Raw genomic sequence first — 20,620 nt, 5'->3', positions numbered from 1 at the left:
AAACAGATGTTAAAAAGAGGTAACCAGACACATAAAGATTAGGAACCACTGAGCTAAAGACTTATCTTGGGGCAGGAAGGTCACCAACTCTAAGAGCACTCCTGGCGCCATTCCCGGGTCTCTTGTTAGACCTGACAAGGTCTGTGCATCAGTGTGTAAGATAAGACCCAGATGTGCCATCCCTGCTCCACTCGGAACTGGCAAGGCCATCCATTGCCATCACGGACTGATAAAGGAGAGGGCTTTGAGCACTTGTTTATACAGCTGGGTTTTTGTTTATACACTGCCTCAAGTGCTCAAGTTAATGCATTTTAGAAATGCGCCCTTGGAGAAGGAAAAATGAGGATTTTGGGTCACGTTTCAGACTGACTAAACAGAAACCCATTCCTTCAGTGGTCTAATTGTTTTAGCCACTAGCAGCAAAAAGTCCCTTAGAAAAACCACTGTTGTGATTAGAGCAGTAGGTCTCATGAAACATTCTGGAAGTCAGCAAGATACAGAGGGGAACTTGCTTTCATTTTAAGTAACACCTATCAGTCTTAAACAGGATCGCCAGTGATCCACACTAAAAAAAAAAAAAGTTTCCCTGCCTCTGCTTCACTTATTAAATCAGAGGAGCAAGCCTAGAAAAATCCCAGGTAGTTCATCACATGGATTTTGTGTGACAGAACTCATTCCTGAATGCAAGTGCAGCCACAGTTCATCAACAAAAAGCACAATAAATTACCACGGGAATTTATCCCATGTACCTGCACTAAAATAACTGCAATGCATGCCTGCTCAGAAGTAACTCTGATTTAGCTCAGTGGGGGTTTACTTCCAGTGAAGTGGGATTGTAGGCTTTTGACACCAAATAGGTAAACAGAAACAGGATTTCTCCTCTAAACTTTACTAGATGAAAAAGGGTTAAATTGCCCCTTCCCTTTTGTTCTGATTCCATTAATTCTAAGTCCCGCCTGAGGTGATGCAATCTGAATTTTTTAAAAAAACCTTGCATATTAGATGTAAAGATGCATTTAATATCCTGTGCCATTTGGTCCAAAGTCTAAGAAAACTTAGCGGAATGTAAAAGTAATCGGACATTGACCTACGGAAGATTCCCCTAAAAAGTGAGACTGATAGAAAATTTAACATCTTAGGCAAATATTTATTCCCCCATCCTCCAGTTCTAGATTCTCTAGCCTGGCTGCTCATCTTTCTTTGCCCACGATGTCTGATGATGCCTTATGCCTTGTTGGGCCTCAATAGAGTTTGTTGCCCACATGGACCTGTGGCTTTGACTGCTGCTTACCTTAAATTATTGCTCTCTTTCTTTCCTGCTGCTGTTTATCTGGCTGTGCAACATTAGCACATCATCTTAATCCACACCCATTCTAAAAATCCTAAAATACGGAGGAGGGATCCATTTCAAACATGGAATCTGGTGCTTTGAACCCAGACCAGGCTTTGCCCAACCAAATGATACGCAGAATTATACACAAAAAATGTGTACATTATACACGCGCAGTATGTGGCAGTAACCTGCATTGCAGGGGATTGGACTAGATGACCCGCAAGGCCCCTTCCAACTCTACAATTCTACGATTCTATGAAACACAGTACCACCACAAAGCTCTACATTTAAGTATTAATACATATGGGTTTATACATACATACATATGGGTTTATACATTAATACATACATAAAAAGGGACGCGGGTGGCGCTGTGGGTAAATCCTCAGCGCCTAGGGCTTGCCGATCGCATGGTCGGTGGTTCGAATCCCCGCGGCGGGGTGAGCTCCCGTCGTTCGGTCCCAGCTCCTGCCCACCTAGCAGTTCGAAAGCACCCCTAAAGTGCAAGTAGATAAATAGGTACCGCTTTCTAGCGGGAAGGTAAACGGCGTTTCCGTGTGCTGCGCTGGTGCCGGCTCGCCAGAGCAGCTTCGTCACGCTGACCACGTGACCCGGAAGTGTCTCTGGACAGCGCTGGCCCCCGGCCTCTTAAGTGAGATGGGCGCACAACCCTAGAGTCGGACACGACTGGCCCGTATGGGCAGGGGTACCTTTACCTTTACCTTTTTACATATGGGTTTTTTTTTAAAAAAAATACAGTTATAAACATGGTTACATGCTTCTGTCCATGCGCTGGTTCCTTTAGGAAACCTGGGGTGTATAATAATAATAATAATAATAATAATAATAATAATAATAATTTACTATTTGTGGCCCACCCATCTGGCTGGGTTTCCCCAGCCACTCTGGGTGGCTTCCAACAAAGACCAAAAATACACTAAAATGTCACACATTAAAAACTTCCCTGAACAGGGCTGTCTTCAGATGTCTTCTAAATGTCAGGTAGTTGTTTATCTCTTTGACATCTGATGGGAGGGCGTTCCACAGGGCGGGGGCCACCACCGAGAAGGCCCTCTGCCTGGTTCCCTGTAGCTTTGCTTCTTGCAATGAGGGAACCGCCAGAAGGTCCTCGGCGCTGGACCTCAGCGTCCGGGCAGAACGATGGGGATGGAGATGCTCCTTCAGGTATACTGGGCCGAGGCCATTTAGGGCTTTAAAGGTCAGCACCAACACTTTGAATTGTGCTCGGAAATGTACCGGGAGCCAATGTAGGTTTTTCAAGACCGGTGTTATGTGGCCTCGGCGGCCACCCCCAATCACCAGTCTAGCTGCCGCATTCTGGATTAGTTGTAGTTTCCAGGTCACCTTCAAAGGTAGCCCCACGTAGAGCGCATTGCAGTAGTCCATTGCAGTATACCTCTAATGTGTGCATAACAGTGCATGTAATAAGTATCAGTAAGCAATGCGCAGCACATTCACAGCCACCTCCTCTGCAGCAATGCTGCTCATCTGCGCGGCATGTACCACCACATTATGTTTTTTCCCACAGCACTGCCCTTTTCATACCTTCACTTTCCCACCTTTACAGCAAGGGAAGACTAGGCTTCAATGTTTTCTCATCACCTCTTCTAACAGCTTCAGAGAGCTGGTAATTTGCCTCTCCCGACTTCTTTATTCTCGCAGGTTAGTTTCAGAGAAGATAATGCTTGCCTGGGAAAGAACCATTATATAATTTTTTTGTGGGGGGGGGGCGAAGTCACATTCAGATTGGAGGAACGCTGCAAAGGCTGCAGTCTTCTTCTTCTTTTTTTTTTTTTTTACAAAAAAGTGGTAAAGAAATAAAAACATATGAAAAGTATCTTTAAAAAAATTAAATCCTATTCCCATACAGAAGCAGGCTGGGAAACATCTCAACGTAAAAGGCTTGTTGAATGACAACCATTTTCTTTTTTTCTTTTTTTAAGATATTTATTCAAATTTTCAAAAATACAAAAACATTAAAAACATCAACAGAATAAAAAAAACAAAGACAAAAAGAAAAAAGACAGAAAAAAGAGAAAAAAGTAAAAAGTATATAGATTCAAAATTACTTCATTTCATTATCTTGTGTCTTAGACCTCCTCATACCTCCCTTTTTGTATTCCAATTTAATCATTATTTCAGCAAATTCTTCCCATATTTGTCAAAAATAATTTATCTTAACAATCTATCTCAATTTATCAATATTATCTTTAACTTCATCTTTACCTTCCAAACCATAAACTTTAAAATTTATATTTATATTTATACTTAACGCCTTCAAGTCTTTCTACTAAAGCCAATTATTTCCTTTCCAGCACAATCTATTATTTCGTTAATATTACTCAAAAATAGCAAAATATATAAAAGAAAGTTCTCTTCTAATTTTATCCGTCGTCCCTTTCTTCCTGGTTTCGGGTTGTGGCCGTCCTTTCTTCACTTTAGGTCTTAACCTTCAGTCCGGTGTTCTAATGACTGAAGCTCTCAAGTCACCTCCATGCCCCCTCTGCTGGCTTTCTTGATCCTGATTATACTACAATGCTTCCTTGTCCCTTGTTGAAGTCTTTCGTGATTTCTTCCCTTTCACCTTGGGGAGTGGATCTCTGGGGAGTTCCATACAGTCATAATCTCCATTTTCATTTGTCAGGTTGTTCCATTCCGCCCAGTTCCACTCCCCATTGCTGGTTTTGTAATCCAAATAAAAGTTGCTCCAAAAATACTTGTCCTCTTGTTTCACAGTCCCACTAGAGCTAGGTATTTCCTTAATTCCAAAGGTTTGCAGCCACCCTTTAAGTTCAATAACGTTAGATCTCTCATTTTGTAACTTTTGGGGTATAATAGCAGTCTCTTTCATCTTCCACTGCCCTTGGGTTTGCCTTAAGTCAGTTTCCTGAGTTGGTTGTTGTAGAGTTTCTCTCTCTTCTTCTCCTGTCAACTCATACTTTCTAGCTACAGCAGCCATGGCATCCAGTTTTTCATCCACCAAGTTCATGTCCTCCTGCAGCTGCTGTAGCATAGCATCCACTTTGCCAAGGGAAGAAAGTAAAATTTCCTGAATGACGACCATTTTCTAATAGGTGCCCAAAAGGCAACAGAGAGGATACCCATCTAATATGCTCACTGCAGGATCACATTCACCTGGTGCTATACCAGCTGCACCGGCTCCCGGTGGAGTACAGGATCAGGTTTAAGGTGCTGGTTTTAACCTTTAAAGCCCTATACGGCCTAGGACCCTCGTACCTACGGGACCGCCTCTCCTGGTATGTCCCACAGAGAACCTTATGGTCTTCAAACAAAAACATCTTGGAGGTCCTGGGCCACAGAGAGGTTGGACTGGCCTCAACCAGAGCCAGGGCTTTTTCGGCTGTGGCTCCGATCTGGTGGAATGCTCTGTCACAAGAGACTAGGGCCCTGCGGGACTTGACATCTTTCCGCAGGGCCTGCAAGACAGAGCTGTTCAACCAGGTCTTTGGCCAGGGCACAGCCTGACTCCCTCCTTTGGCAATCCTCACAGAACTCTAGCCCAATGGTTGCCATTAATCTGATTTGAATTGATTTTATAATGAAATGATTTTAGAATGTTGTATCAATTTACTGTTGTTAGCCGCTCTGAGCCCGGCTTCAGATGGGGAGGGCAGGATATAAATAAAATTATTATTATTATTATTATTATTATTATTATTATTATTATTATATTCAAGGAGAGATCATTCAAAAGGAAAGGTGCAATTGGACCTCCTACTTTGTGCATAATGATAAGAGGCCCTCACCTGCACAGTGAAGTGGTCAATCAGGTGTATAAGGGGTGAGACTCTCAGATATGTTGGTCAGCTGAAGCCATTGGAAGAGGCCACTCAGAGATTTAGGGTGTCATCAGTACAGTACACTGATAATACCTAGCTCTACATCTCTATAACATCTGAATCAGGGCAGAAATGGTCAATTGCCTGATTTAGATGTGGTCAAGCTCTTCCCGAAAAGGGAGGTTCATATTCTGGAGGCAATCATAGATCCATTTTTGTCTCTAGAGGCACAGGCGGTTAGGAGTCCATGCTCCGGTTGTATTGATTTTTATGTTTTTTTTTCCTCTTTTTTCCCTCTTTTAAGTATTGTTATATATGCTTTGAAAATTTTCTTTTGTTGTTGTTGCTTTCTTCTTTTTTCTTTCTCTGTAATTTTTGAAACTTCTAATAAATATCATTAAAAAAAAAAAAAAAGGAGTCCGTGCTCCGAATGCTGAGACAGCTATGACCATTTCTCGTCCATGTGCTGGTAACCTGTTGTCCATGCTCTGGGTTACTGCAATGTGTTCCCCGTTGGGCAGCCCCCGAAGTGGGACTGGAAGATGCAGCTGGTGCAAAAAAGTGGCAGCTCAGCTGCTCATTAGGGAAGGGATATTCCCAACACGCTACCCTACTTTGGAAATAATTGCACTGGCTGCCAATTAGCTACTAAGTTCAAGGCACTGAATTTGATGGGCAGTGCTTTATAAAGTTCACAGGTGTCTCACATAATTGGGGACAAGATGGTAACCAGCCGCACACCACAGCACAACTGCAAAGGGGCCGAAAGACGATCACTCACTGCTTTTCTCTGAAACACATTTTGGAGACAGGACTGGAACTGCTGTAAAACAGTGCCTCCAATAACTATCCCACTCAGTCAGATGAGAAGGATACTATGGTCAGTGGTATCAAAAGCAGATGGAAGACCAAGTACGAATAAGAGGGTCACACTTCCCCTGTCCTCCTGATAAAGGTAATCCATCAGGGCAACAAAAGCTGATTCTGTCCCATAACCAGGCCTGAGCCCACATTACTATTTAACTTTTCTACATTTAAGTGATGGCTATTTCTGAGATCAGTTTTGCATTTCCCCCCTTTTTGCATTCATTTCCCACACCAATCTGCATTTTTTTAAAAAAACTGCAGAAAGTCAAATTATTTTTGTATGTATTTGTTCTCTTTGTGTGTTTGTGTGCATTGTACCCTAAAATATACATTTCCAAATGCATTTCAGGCTTCACTTGAAGATCATTTTTGCCAATAGGTCTTTGCAGCTGACTGATATAATTTGTATTAATTTTAAAGGTGTTTTATGTCCTATTGTTGTGCACCACCCTAATACATTATGATATGGCATAACAGAAATGCTTTTTTTCATTTATTTGTAAAGAAAAGCCACTTCCGAGCTAGAGAGGAGGTAGGGTTGCGGGCTTCACGCCCTCCCCGCGTGCACGGGGGCAGGCTCACAGCCCCCACAAGACTGGGGGAATCCTTGGACGCGTCATCTCCCTGGCCAGCCAATCAGCTGGCCTGGGAGGCGTGGCCTGCGCTATTTAGGGCTGGCACGGCCAAGGATTTCCCTCTTTCTTCGCCAGCTGCTTCAGTTGTCCCATCCCTTCCACCCTTTAGGTTTGGTTCTCTGACTTTGCTATGGACTTTGGTTGGTCGCCGTCAAGGGGCCTGGTAGGAATTTTTTCCACTTGGCAAACTGGCACCAGCCATTTGGTTTTTCGCCTACCTTGTAGCAAACCGTTACAACTTCCTCGGCCTTGGCAGTTAGGCATTGGTAGGGGTATTGTCATGCAGATGAGAGAGGGGGGAGGAAGCGCAATCACCTTCCCCCATAACGAAGGGTAGTCCAGTAAAGGATTCCAGGGGGTGTTGCCCTGTCCAAAGCTTATGGAGGTGTGGGCCTAAGGCACGCCCCCGAACGGTGACCCCGGGGGAGCTCCTAGTTGATGTGCATCAGCAGGACTCCCCCTACTGGTGGTTAACCCTTGCTGGTCTTCAAGCAATCAGGCTGAAGCCAGTTAGTCGATAGGACCAATGCCTAAGCCAATACCGCTCAATTCCTGTAATCAATAAAGTTGTGGCCTATTTTCGCCCATTAACCTTAAATACAGTGTCTTGTGTCTTTATTTCCGAGGGGGAGGCGGGAACTCGCCACGCAACTGATTCCTACCAGGATCTGGAGCAAACTTGTCTAAGTGCTGCATGCTGTTTAAAAAAACCACAGTAGTCTCTCCTCCAATATAATGATTTCCCGCCTATTTTTGCCAGATCATGCTCCATATATCTTTCTACAATAAACCCCCACAATGCTGTTAAACTGATGATTTATTTGCAGTGACACTGGAGTCACTGAGAGATGAGCCAGTGTAGTAGGATAACATTAATGAAACAAGCATTTCAAGGGGTTGGACTAGATGACTCTTAGGGTCCCTCCCAATTCTACATTTCCATGATTCTATAAGTCAGGCATAGGCAAACTTGGTCCTCCAGATGTTTTGGGACTACAACTCCCATCATCCCTAGCTAATAGGACCTATGGTCAGGGATGATGGGAGTTGTAGTCCCAAAACATCTGAAGGGCTGAGTTTGCCTATGCCTGCTATCAGTATTTCCCAAAAGAGGGGGGAAATCCAGAGTGATGTCAGTTAGCATCCCAATCCAATCCCTTTTAATCAAAATCTCTGAAGTGACTTCATTTTTTAATATAATGCAGCTATGATATTTGCTTTTGAAGGCTGCTTTCCATGCTAGGCTTCATAGGGCACTAAGTCAGCTTCAATTCCCCTAGATTCTGCTAGAGCTGGTTTGGGGTTTTTTGCTAGAAAAATATGAGTACAAGTACATGCATGACATACTAAAAGCCTTGAATGTTAAAAGCCACATATGTTTGAATCTTTGCATTAAAGTGGGCGTCGTTTTGTGTTATTTGCTGCAAACTAATTACTATGCTAGATCCAGTGGAAAGAGGATGGGTTAAAGGGATATAACTGTTCTTTTCCAAAAAAAAGGGGCACGATAACAGGCTTCCACAAAGTCTTTATGAATGCTTTGCCATCAAGCAGACTACAATGCATGCATTATATGCTGCAATGCAGCATTAATTTATGTGCTGAGAGTTTTATCTATTTTCAACTCCTTGTACATTTTTAATGTGACTGTTTGATAACACAGTTTTGGGGTGTTTTCCTAGCCATTCCTACGAAGAATAGCCTTTTCTCAAAATGTGTCGGGACTGTGATTTTTTCCAGTAAACATCTGCTGGTACCTCTTTATTTCTCTCTTTTTGGTCAGTTAGAGCTCCATATACAATGCTGCACATCTAAGGCATCAAACGGTATGAACACATGTTGTGAATGTTCACAACAGGATAAAAAAAAACCTTACCTAAAAGAACAATTAGCTACTTTATGTTGATGCTGCAGTTAAGATAACCAGATGTTAGCTATTCATTTTAAAACACACACACACACACACACACAGAGAGAGAGAGAGAGAGAGAGAGAGAGAGAGAGACTACAAAACCCATACCTTCATAAGCTTTTTACGGAAGGAAAACTAAATGCATGAGTAAGGTATCAGGGGGTCTAATTAACCTTCATAGGAATTAACACTGGGAATCATTGCAGACTCTGGATCCCATCCCTGTATACTTGGACAACTGAACTATAAATGTATGTTTAATATTCTTTTAGAGTCATTGTCAAAAGATACTGAATAACACCAAACATTGTGCAAGCAGAGTAGGACTCTGCTCATCCCTGCAGAAGCATCACTCCACCCCAAAAGGTGAGCACACACTTAGATATTATCCATTACCTTGAAAACCCTGACCAACAGCACAATTATAACTAACAGGAAAATCCTAGGCATGTCTATTCAAAGTAAGTACCAGTGACTTCCTCCCAGGTAAGATGGGTATAGCATTGCATCCTAAACAGAGGTCTACTGGATCCCAGTATCTGATTAGGAAAGGGCTTTTTACAAGAGCTGATGGGATCACAAAAATGTCGTGATTAGCTGGGGCAGTATTTGCATGTCCTTTAGGGATGCTTTAAATAATGGCATAGTGTATTTTTGTCTTTTTTTACATTGGTTGTAATCAGTACCACTAACTCTACAAGACACAACCGGAAGATGAGCAAGTTGTTGTGTTTTACTGTCGTAACTAAAGAAAAACGACAGAGGCAAGTATTCAAGAATTATATTCAGACCTATCTGTCAAGCTAATCCTCTGACAATATAACAAATGGAACACATTTGTGGTTTAAATATGGGTTATTATAATAAAAGCAAAATGATGCCATATGGTCTTAAATCTTTGTAACAAGCAGTTTAACAATTATAGGCAGTGCAATATCAGTATCTCTTGCAATTTTGTGTTAGCAATTTCCCACATTTTATAGTTTGAGGATGTGGCCAGAAACCAGCCATCGTGCAACATTGCAGGGGAAAATGTACTCATTGACAGCGATGCTTCTGAAATTCTCATCTGTTTTTCTGGTCTAATTTAAGCATTCCAAATGATTTGGTCCGATTTTCAAAGTTTCAGGATTCAATGCATCAGGAACCTCCAACTTTTAAAAACTCATTAAAAAAAACTTTTTACAAATCTTGCACATGCCTAGCTTTTCATAACTTTTGGCGCCTTCTTTCACTTGTGACATTTCCCTCTTCTGCGCTGCTGATGCATGGGGAAAAAAGTGGGAATCAGATTTGGCATGATTGCTAAGTATGATTACATCAAAATTATTTCTGTTGGGCATTTCACTAAAGCACACATGCACTTGTCCCAGGGTCCCTGGTGGGAAAATTATGCTGTGTGCAAATGAATGAATAATATAGATCTGCAGGGCTCCCACTATCGGTCCTGAAGACGGATCTGTGCAACTTCATGGAATCTCCATAATCAGCAGAGGAAAACTTCTGCTTATGTGTGCTGGGGTTAGGGGGCAGTTGTAGCCATAAAATATAGTCAATAAACTAGTACATCAAACACATTTCTAAGTAGGGTTGTTCTTTGGTTGATGTAAATGTCTGTAGCTCTACTGAACTGCTGAGTTATTGTTGTGAAGAACAAAGTTTATATTGCATGTTAGAAATATTAACTGGAAAGGGTGCCAACACTGGAATAAGGTTCTAAATGTTTTCGATATACAGTATAGAACAAAATGATTGCAGAATGGAACCAGGGTCTTAAATAATTTCACCTAATCATTGTTATACGCCAGTATGCTTCTCTGGGCTCCTGTGGGAGGTAGAGTGGGATATAAATTTAATAAATAAATTGACAGATTTATGCTATACCAAGATACTTGCCCCAAATATGGACTTCAGTGTAACATTAGAATTACTGAACTAATTGCAGGGAATGTTTTTAAGCCACGGCCTGGTTCAGATGCAAGAGAGCTATAACCAGCATTAGCTTTGCTTCTTTCCTTTCCAGCACTTTTGTGCATCAGAAGAGGAGATTAGAAGCATCCGCCTGCTGTTCTGGTCGCACCACAGATTTCTTCCATGTAGATGAAGGGAGAAGAAGTGTGCAGCCCCAAGATTTCTCATAGCTCATTCACATAATGGAGAACCATGGTTTCCCATTATATAGCATTACACAACTGACAAACCTCAAGACCTTTTGAAATAAACAGGCGTGTTTCCCCCATCACCCCCAAATGGCTCCACCAATGAATTCAGTTGTAACTGCAAGTACTGTTTATTTTTATTTTTAGCACGCTTTTGAAATACTAGAGCTTTAGCAGGTCATTCGTGGGAACGAAAAGAATTTCTCAGTGCTGCATGAACAGTGAGCTTCTGTGCATTGATTATGTAACTCAGGTTCTCTTGGTTAACCTTACTGATTATAGAAGCAAAGAACCAGAGAGCTATGCTGTGAAGGACATTGGTCATAAGAGAAATACTATTCAGGATATACATCCATTGTACTTAAATTTTCATGAAGATGTCAGGGGCATTTTTTTAAAAAAATCTGATGTTCTCTGATTAATGACAATATTCTGCCTTTTGTGAAAGTAGCTGGCCACATCTACAAGCTTTTGTATAAATTACCTTCTGTAAGGATTTGCTCTTGGCTATAAAACCCAATTTCATGAAATGTGACACGTAATTAGCATACAAAACCTGAACAGATTTTCTTTTAAGTGAACATTAAGAATTTTTGTTTCCACTCACCTCCATGGTATCACTATCTTCATGGGTCTTTCCCTGATTTCTTGATTGCTCTCTCCTAAATGTTTTGTGACTCTCCTGCTTCTACTCTCTGCATTGGCCTGCCTTTCCTAATATGCTGACTTGGGACTTTAATCTGCTATCATTGATTTCAGTTTATATGTACATACATACTGACTACTCTCAGATCTTGTTCAGAGCTTCCAAGTTTAGCCGACAGTATCTTCCCCCTAAGCGAAGTGGCAAAGACAAAATTCTTAAGGCTTTCCACCCAAATTCTCTTTCAGCATCCTGGCATTTTCAGGGATTTGAACAGAGCCTTACAGATACATACTCACCTTTGGTTTCTCACATTCTTCCTCTCCACATATCTAGGTATCTAGGCCCCTGCCTCTTCAGCATATCCACAAACTGTCATATCCTTCATGTCTAAATCATCATCACTAGTGCTGTGATTCTCTCTCCAAATCCTGGTACAACCTTTACCTGGTGATTGTCTCCTCAAGCCATCTGTTAAAATTTTCACTCTGATGAGGCCATCCTGTTTTGTCCCTGAGCTGGTTTCTCTGGTTTACCTGGAATACTCTTTCCTTCCCTATCTCCCCTTTCCTTTTCCATTTAACGTGAGTTTATACGTTTCCCTGCCAGTGCCTGTGTGGCATTTGATAAGCAGGCATCGTTTTCTGAACTGAAAGGGTATTTTAAAGGTGCATATAACAGGAATCAGATCCCTTTACACAGATGTAACCACACACAGGTCCAGTTCACATGCAACAACAGAAACAAGAAACTTCTGTTTCGATTTTAGCTTAACCACAGTTTAGCATTACACCCAAAGCCTAAACTGGGGAGAACCTTAATTATGGTTAGCGAAACAAGGTAGCTGATAACTCATGGTTTGAAATTGGCTTGTTTCCACTAACTATATTTAAGACTAACATTGGTTTGTCTGGGGTCAGCTATCTTGCAGAGCTGTGGTTAGTCAAAAATGGAAGGGAAAGAGTCAGATGTTGGGGGTGGGGTATGCTGCGGCTCAAGGGTTACTGTGGCTTGTTCTCGTAACACTAAGCCACAGTTTAGTGTTATCTGTGAACACAATGCAGTGTTTCCCTTAATGTTGTGGAAGTGGGGATTATTGGGTTGAATTTGTATTTGTTTTTATTATGTTGAAATTTTGGGTTGTAAACCACCCTGAGATCTACAGCCATAAGCCGGCATACAAATTTAACAAACAAACAATTTCAGAACAAAACCAATACAGTGGTACCTCGGTTTAAGAACAGTCCGGTTTAAGAACGATTTGTTTTACAAACTCCGCAAAACTGGAAATAGTGTCTTGGTTTGAGAACTTTACCTCGGTCTAAGAATGGAATCCGAATGGTGGAAGGGCACCAGCGGTGCCGGAGGCCTCATTGGGGCAAGCGCGTCTTGGTTTAAGAACGCTTTCAGTTTAAGAAAGGACTTCCGGAAGGGATTAAGTTTGTAAATCAAGGTACCGCTGTACCTGCTTTATAGTGTCCCTCCATGTGATGAGCTTTGCACCTGAACTCTATTAAATGATGCAAGGAGGATTCCCCATGCTTTTCAGTAAAATAGGTCTGGGGCTCTGTGGGGCTTTCCCCATTCTCACCCCCCCAATCTATTCTTAAGACATACAAAACTTGCCTCTAATCCGAAATCAGCACAATTACAGTTAGTAATAGGCAGGGCAGCCAGTTGTAACAAAAGAGGTATTCTGTTTTAACCTCTTTGCATGTTAGGCCATTTCCCACTGATCACTTCTATAAGAACCAAAACAATGGTTCCTATATAATTGCCACAAACAACAGGGTGATTAATATAATGTGTTTAGGCGTTCCGGCCCTTTTCAATATTTTTTTTTTGCTTCTTGTGGAATTAATATTAAAATGATTATCTTGAATATTCATGTATGTGTCCATATGTGTGTATGTGTATACCGGGGTGGGTGGTTGTGGGTGTCTTCACCCACCTACATATCTTTTACTAGGCAGCAGGGAAATATTAATGAAACCTGCATCCAGTTAATTCCAGAAGGAATTTGGCTTGTGTACTATAAACTTTACATCTGCATTTTGATAGACACTATATAGAATGTTGTCATTTTCTTGCTCTCAGGCAGCCTCTTTTTCCAGGGATAACTCACAGGAACTCAGTTCCAGCGCCTCTCAGGTGGGCACCATTGCCATTCTAAGAGAACAAGGGAGGCATTCATGGTGGGTTCTGACACCTCTTTTTCTAGAAAAATAGCACCACTCAGACATGTTGCAGGTAATAAGACATGCAGGATGTTAACACAAGCATACATACACACACAAACTCACAAGCACAGTGTAACACACATGTGCAACATATATTCCGCTCTAATGGCAACTTTACCTGAAAATGCATTCCCTGTTAGAGAATCCAAACCTAAACATTAAAGCAGCAGAGGAAAAGGAAAAGAACACAAAAAAAACCTTTAGCACTAGTTTGAATCCAATAAGAACTTCTGTCATGGCAAATTATAATCAGCATGTGAAATGGATAAGAAACTGAACTGCAGTTATCTGGATCAATACACTGTAAGTTATACATTCAGCAAAAAAAAAAAAAATAATATGAATTTTTAAAGAAGTCAATAGAATCACTTTCACAATAGGTATTTAAAGAAGCCTTGCAATGGTTTCCTCAGTCATTATCCTGGCCAACTTTTTGAGATAGGTCACAGTTATTCTCAAACTACAGATGAAGAAGTAAAACTGCCCAACACTGTCCAGTTGCTGTATTCTTCCCGGTGCAAGTCCAATGTAACAGCCAGGCAGTGGTTCATACAGTTTCTTTTAAAAAAGCATTGCATGTAGTAAATGAGGGTTATTTGGTTTGTATTTGTAAAAATAAATTTACAGTCAACTGTAACAATACCCTCAAGCCAGTATACAGAAAAAAAAACACCACAAAAGAATAACAGGATCAAAACAAAACATTAAAAAACAAGAAGAGCAGCGTTAAAGCAATCAGTCGAAGATTAAAAACCAATAAATGCCAAATAGAATACAAATGTTTCTTTCTGCCGGCATATATATATATATATATATATATATATATAATTCCTAAATTGTCAGGGTATTCATATTAACCCCCAACTCTGTTCTGCTCTGTTGCATGGATTCAGTTGTTGTTGTTGAAATATTCATATCCCACCTCGCCCACCTTATGTTATACTGAAAATAATGTTCTTCCACACTGAACAGGTCAAAACTGGCAGCTTCAGTGCTGTGTATTCTGAGACCTCAGAGCGGGTAGAGGAAACTTAGCCAAACCAATCACTCATGACTTACCAGCAAAAGAGGTCCTGACCCAGAAGTTTGACCCTGCTTGGTCCTTACTCTTCACTGCTCACACACCTTAAAGTTATGCAGAGGGGTAGAGTTTCCTCTACCCGCTCTGATGTCTTCTACCGAGCGGAATGGGGCTTATACCCAGGTAAGTGGGTATGACTGCAGCCAAAATTACATGGCACCTCAATCCATGACAACAGCTGGGCATCAGAGAGGAAGGAACTTAAGTGTTGAATAGGGAAATGGAAGTGACCAAGTTCCTGCCTTGCATATGGAGTAAGAGAAAGCAGTCGGGTTGTGCTCCTGATTGAAGGAGTTACCATATCAACCAGGTGGATAGCAGATCCAGTGATTCTATGGGGAGATTCTACGACAATGAACATTACTCTTCATTCACCCTGATTTGACTGTGGGGTCTTTATACATCATTCTTGTTGATCATTTGTTCACTCCAATGCTTTTCAGTGCATTTCCATGTCACTTTCCTTACTGCAGAAAGCTATTTCTTTTTCAAAGTGGATTTGTTGCATTAGAGAGACAACACTTCTGGTGCATTTTCATTGTGCAAACCTAAATTTTCTGGTATGTGCTTGAATCCCTTCTGAAAAATTATGTTAGTCTGGAGGCACCCTGAACCTTCCTATCTTCAGATATCACAGTTCTGCAAGGCTATTTAAGTGGAAACTGGAATGTTTCTTATTTCACGTGACAAGAGGAGTAGAAGACCAGTCTGTTATCTCAGTCATGTCCATGAAGGCATGCTTGCCGAAGTAACGTCCAACCCTGGCAAGAATAGAGGACTCCTGCTGGGTTGTCAAATTGCATAATGCCTGTATGTAGTATCACCCTATAAGGTAACTTTAACCAGACTTGCACAACTTCCTCATAAGAAGTCATCAGAAGCCCACATTCCCAGCATATCCACACTCCTGTCTCAGCGACATCTACGCTGGCTTGGTCACGTCCACAGAATGGGAGATGGCAGGGTCCCCAAGGATGTGCTCTATGGGAAGCTGGCTTCTGGCACCAGGCCCACTGGCAGACCAACTCTATGTTACAAATATGTCTGCAAACATGACATTAAGGCTGGCAATATCAACCCTGCCATGTGGGAAACCCAATGACCTCAGTGCCTGGAGACAGGCAGTCAAGTCGTGTATCCAGAGCAGTGACCAGAGGAGTGTTGGTGTACCGTGCTGGGTTTCATAACCAACTTGGGAAAACACCAGGCAGCTGTGTTCTTCCCCCTCAAGCGCCCCTCAGGATGATCCATCACTTCTAGGTCCCGATGCGCTTCTGCAACACTTATCCGAAGATATGTGCACACAATACTGTAGTAGAGTCCAAGCAGAAACTAGGCATAGAGGTGTGGAATCTAAGCTAATTTATTACGTACAAGATCAAGTATTACAAAGGAAACATGGCTCTTCTCTCCATCTTCTCCGGGAGAGAACAGGAAAAAAAGCAAAAGTACAACATAATGGAACAGTGTAACTGAACTTCCGTTCTCATGACTCCAATAGTATGGAATGTCAAGACAGACATGTGATGAAAACAATCACACATCAGCAGTGGATAGAATGAAATCCCAACAAGGAAGAATACACTTGTTGTTGTTGTTTAGTCGTTTAGTCGTGTCCGACTCTTCGTGACCCCATGGACCAGAGCACGCCAGGCACTCCTCTCTTCCACTGCCTCCCGCAGTTTGGTCAAACTCATGCTGGTAGCTTCGAGAACACTGTCCAACCATCTCGTCCTCTGTCGTCCCCTTCTCTTTCCCAACATCAGGGTCGTTTCCTGGGCGTTTTCTCTTCTCATGAGGTGGCCAAAGTATTGGAGCCTCAGCTTCATGATCTGTCCTTCCAGTGAGCACTCAGGGCTGATTTCCTTAAGAACGGAGAGGTTTGATCTTGCAGTCCATGGGACTCTCAAGAGTCTCCTCCAGCACCATCATTCAAAAAGGAATCACACTACTAGTAGCTAAATAATATGAGGGCCCATAGCTCCGTGTTTATGACCTCCCAGGCTCCATCCCTGACCTCTCTAATGGAAGTTCCTACATCGGCAGGGCTAGGAAAGACCAATATTTGGACAGCAGCTACCTGTCCAAGAGCAGGAAATATTGTGCATGGTGTCATGCAGAAGGGAAAACACATGGGTTGTTGTCAGCACACAAGCATGTAGTGTTAGCATCCCACGATCCATTTGCCTTTCTGTATAGAGTGCCAACATGCAAACTCTACATATGATACGTGCACCAGGGATCTGGTTTAAATTTGATGCTGGCTGCCTAGAATCCCACATGAGTAAAGTTTGTTTGTTTATTTGTTTACACCCGCTGGAACATTTTAAACAAGACTTGCAGCACCTGCCTACCAGCTATAATGACGAAATAAATATAAATGCAGAGGGGAGGGGGAGCAAAAAAAGAGAAACTGGTATGTGCAGGTTCTGAAGAGCAATGTAGCCGAAGCACTTGATTTTATGAGTACTAATAAGGTGAGTGTCAAGATAAAGTAGCTCTAGTTTGTTTTACTACATGCATAGTTAATGTGAACACCTGCATTTCTCTTTCTCTTTGTAGCCAAGTATAATGTTGGGCTGGAGTGTGTGTGTGTGGATAGGTTGGTGGTCACTTTTACTGCAAATCTCTGATGCAAAGAATTAATTGGCCTTAGTTTGTTCAAAGCAGCTGAGCCTCTGTGGCATATTGGGCCCACAAATCAGGCTACTTCCTCTTATTACTTTTAGAAGCACAAAAGGATGCCATTTGACACCGCGTGAGGAGGGCAGTGGAAAGTTTTTCCTTAAATAAAGATAAATACAGCTTGCTGCAGCTCCCAGCTAGACGTCAGTATATACAATTACCACAGTTAACAACGGAATAAAATCTCTGCTGTCTGACTATATATTAAGTGTTTGCTTTGGGGATTCTAGCAGCTTCCCTTGAGAGCCGAGGACCAGTAGAACCAGCAATATTACTTGTTATTAAGCAAAATCTCTGAATTTGTTGAGCTGCTGCTCAATTAAGCAAACATCATCAGGTACAATACATGCCCCCGCATTTCATTTTGGCTAATACACGACTGTAGTTAAGCACCAGCCACTACGTTCCTTGCATGCAAAATTTGATAGTTGGGGGCGGGAGGAGAGGGAAGAGAGAAGAATAAAGTTGCAAACAGTAAGAGGGCTTCCTGTTTCAGGAGACAACCCATCCCTTCACAGCATGGATGTTATGGCCGTGGATGTAATTAGCCACCAGTTGTAAGAAGTTCATATTACAACAACATCATAACCAACAGCAAAAACTGCTGCAGGGCTTTCTGAACTTTACACAGTAGTTTTAAAAAGTCACCTTACATAGCTGTGCAAAGTTTTCCCACAGAGACCATCTTACGTTGCTTTCTGGAACATAAAAGGCAATGCAATTTCGGCATAATTTTGAGCATGAGGATGATACATACTTGCCATGCTCAAGCTGTTACAGTACCCACTATTTCAGCAGAGTTGACATAAATCACCCCTGTAATGCCCAGGTCACAATTATTTATATATATTAAAATGTAATAATTAGTATATTTATTGTACATGGGTGGTAGCTTGAAAGCATCAGATGTATCTGGTGAAGTCTCTTAGGTAAGGTAAAGGGACCCCTGACCATTAGGTCCAGTCGTGACTGACTCTGGGGTTGCGGCGCTCATCTCGCTTTATTGGCAGAGGGAGCTGGCGTACAGCTTCCAGGTCATGTGGCCAGCATGACTAGGCTGTTTCTGGCGAACCAGAGCAGCGCACGGAAACACCATTTGCCTTCCGGCTGGAGCGGTACCTATTTATCTACTTGCCCTTTGACATGCTTTCAAACTGCTAGGTTGGCAGGAGCAGGGACCGAGCAACGGGGTGCTCACCCCATCACGGGGATTCGAACTGCCGACCTTCTGATCGGCAAGTCCTAGGCTCTGTGGTTTAACCCACAGCGCCACCTGCATCCACGGTGAAGTCTCTTACTGTGGTGTAAAAATCTCATATGCTCAGAAGTGCTAATCTTTACTTCATTCCTTTTCTTTCTTTTCATAATTGATATGTCAGTTTAACTTAATTTTTTATCAGCCTCATGGTTGTTGTGGATCTGAACCCTGAAATCCCCAGGGATTCTAATCCAGTGCTCTAACCACTATGCCATACTGTCTTCAAAGAAAGGATTTGGAAGACAGCTATAGGTAAGATGACTGCATGTTCAGAAAGTGTATCGTATGACAAAAGGCTAAAGAAGTATCGACAAATTTAGCATATAGAAGACAATGGGGTTGAGTATATGTTAGTATAATGTTCAGATATTTAAGAGGAACTTGAACAAAAGGGAAGGAAAGTTTGTTCACAGTGTTCTCTAGAGTGGTGTGTGTGTGTGTGTGTGTGTGTAATCCATAAAGACGATGCGTATTTTAAACATTAAGAAAAGCTTCCTATTTCGAGGTGCTCTCAGCAAATTTGAAAAGCGAACTTGAAGAATCTCATTCCTTGGAAATTTTCTAGGAAAGGCTATATAGGCACCTTGTGTGCATGTTCTAAGTAAAAGATATCCTATTTTAGGGCAAGGATTTTTAGGCAATGCTGAAGTCCAGCTCAACAAGAGAGAATATATTTGGCATGTTTGGAGTCTCAGATTCAGTGCCTCTCGATAGCAAAGATCTCTGGGTGAACTAGTGACATCTTTTAAAATGGGCTACTTTTAAAACGAGGCTGCATTTTAAATTGCATTTTAACCTGTATTTTAAATTGGTTTTCCTCCCCCCCCCCAATTATGTTTTTACTGTAATTTTACTGGCCTGGGAGGGCGGGGTATAAATAAAAATTATTATTATTATTATTATTATTATTATTATTATTATTATTATTTTATTATTATTACCTGTCAAGTTGCATACAATTGGAACACTGGTTTGCTTTGTGCGTGGTATCCTTTCCCTATGGGTTTACCTTCCAACATGTAAGGATACATAATTCTAACACCTTGCCCACTAGTTGTTTGTATGCAATAACATTTCTAGTTTTCTATGCAAGTGGAGTGGCATTGATAACTGCTGGTAGCTCCCAAGACGCAGCTTAACGACAGCCTCTAGAAAAACGACTGGACAGATGTGCGAAAAGAGATAGCGGCTTTCTGTATCGCATAAAAGTGGGAAAGTATTATCATTTTGAATGAAACCAGCTCTGCAACGCCTGGCTATAATTTCCGAAAGGTATGGCAAGTCTTTGGAACCCAACATGAAGCAAAAGCAGCCCCACTTCTGGAAAAAAAACAAAACAACGGATACCGAAGTTTTTGCATGCTACAGCTAGCGTGAAAGCTTTGCTACGGCTTGCAGAAACGCCTGTGCATTATTCATTAAAGGAGCATTTCTGAAGCAGCAAGCAAGAGCACTTCTTGCTGTCAAGGCAATTCCCAAACCAAGTTCTAATCAGCAGTATAGCTGCTCCTATTCATCACAATTCTACTTTTGGGTCCCCAAAGGCTCCTGCCACATTTAGTAGTTTGGGGATGTTCACCACACTGACCCAGCCATTTGCAACTCTTTTTCTTTTTTAAGGGCGGTTTACAATCTTCATGTGGATTAATTTTGTTTAAAGTACTGGTAATGAAAACCAATGCTATGTGAAATAAAATGCTATATATAAAATGACTAATTTGTGGAGGGCAGATTACAAAGCACTAAAAGTAAGGACCCTGCAACAGTGTAGAGTGCTTCTGTGCAGGATTCCTGGCAGAAGTAGCTGGTGGAGCTTCAGTGTTAGTTTCCTGGCAGTGGCATCACTGCTGGCAGAGCTGATCCAGTGCCCCCACTTTATGCAACAACCACACCCCACAATTTTCATGTCACTGTCTCCTCTTCCCTTCAGGTAAGCTGCCAGCAACTGAATCTCTGCCACACCAGGCAAATGACTTTTAGACAATC

General features: G+C 41.8%; 1 protein-coding gene across 7 annotated transcripts in view; it reads right to left on the bottom strand.

Moving 5' to 3' along the window:
* The window catches only part of DLGAP2 (DLG associated protein 2), a 420,471-nt gene that overhangs the window by 148,068 nt on the left and 251,783 nt on the right, over positions 1–20,620 (bottom strand). For 5 of the 7 annotated variants that reach the window (XM_079969732.1, XM_079969731.1, XM_079969736.1 and 2 more), the window contains one exon: positions 13,729–13,761. The exons of the other annotated variants lie outside the window; for them this stretch is intronic. In XM_079969732.1, coding sequence (XP_079825858.1) covers positions 13,729–13,761 — 33 coding nt within the window. The remainder of the gene's footprint in view (positions 1–13,728; positions 13,762–20,620) is intronic. 7 annotated transcript variants of the gene reach the window in all.

This window comes from Podarcis cretensis (assembly GCF_951804945.1).
Source record: "Podarcis cretensis genome assembly, chromosome: 3".
In the NCBI taxonomy this organism is placed as follows: Eukaryota; Metazoa; Chordata; class Lepidosauria; order Squamata; family Lacertidae; genus Podarcis; species Podarcis cretensis.
Note: the sequence above shows the minus strand (reverse complement) of the source record. Positions and strands in the feature narration are given on the sequence as shown.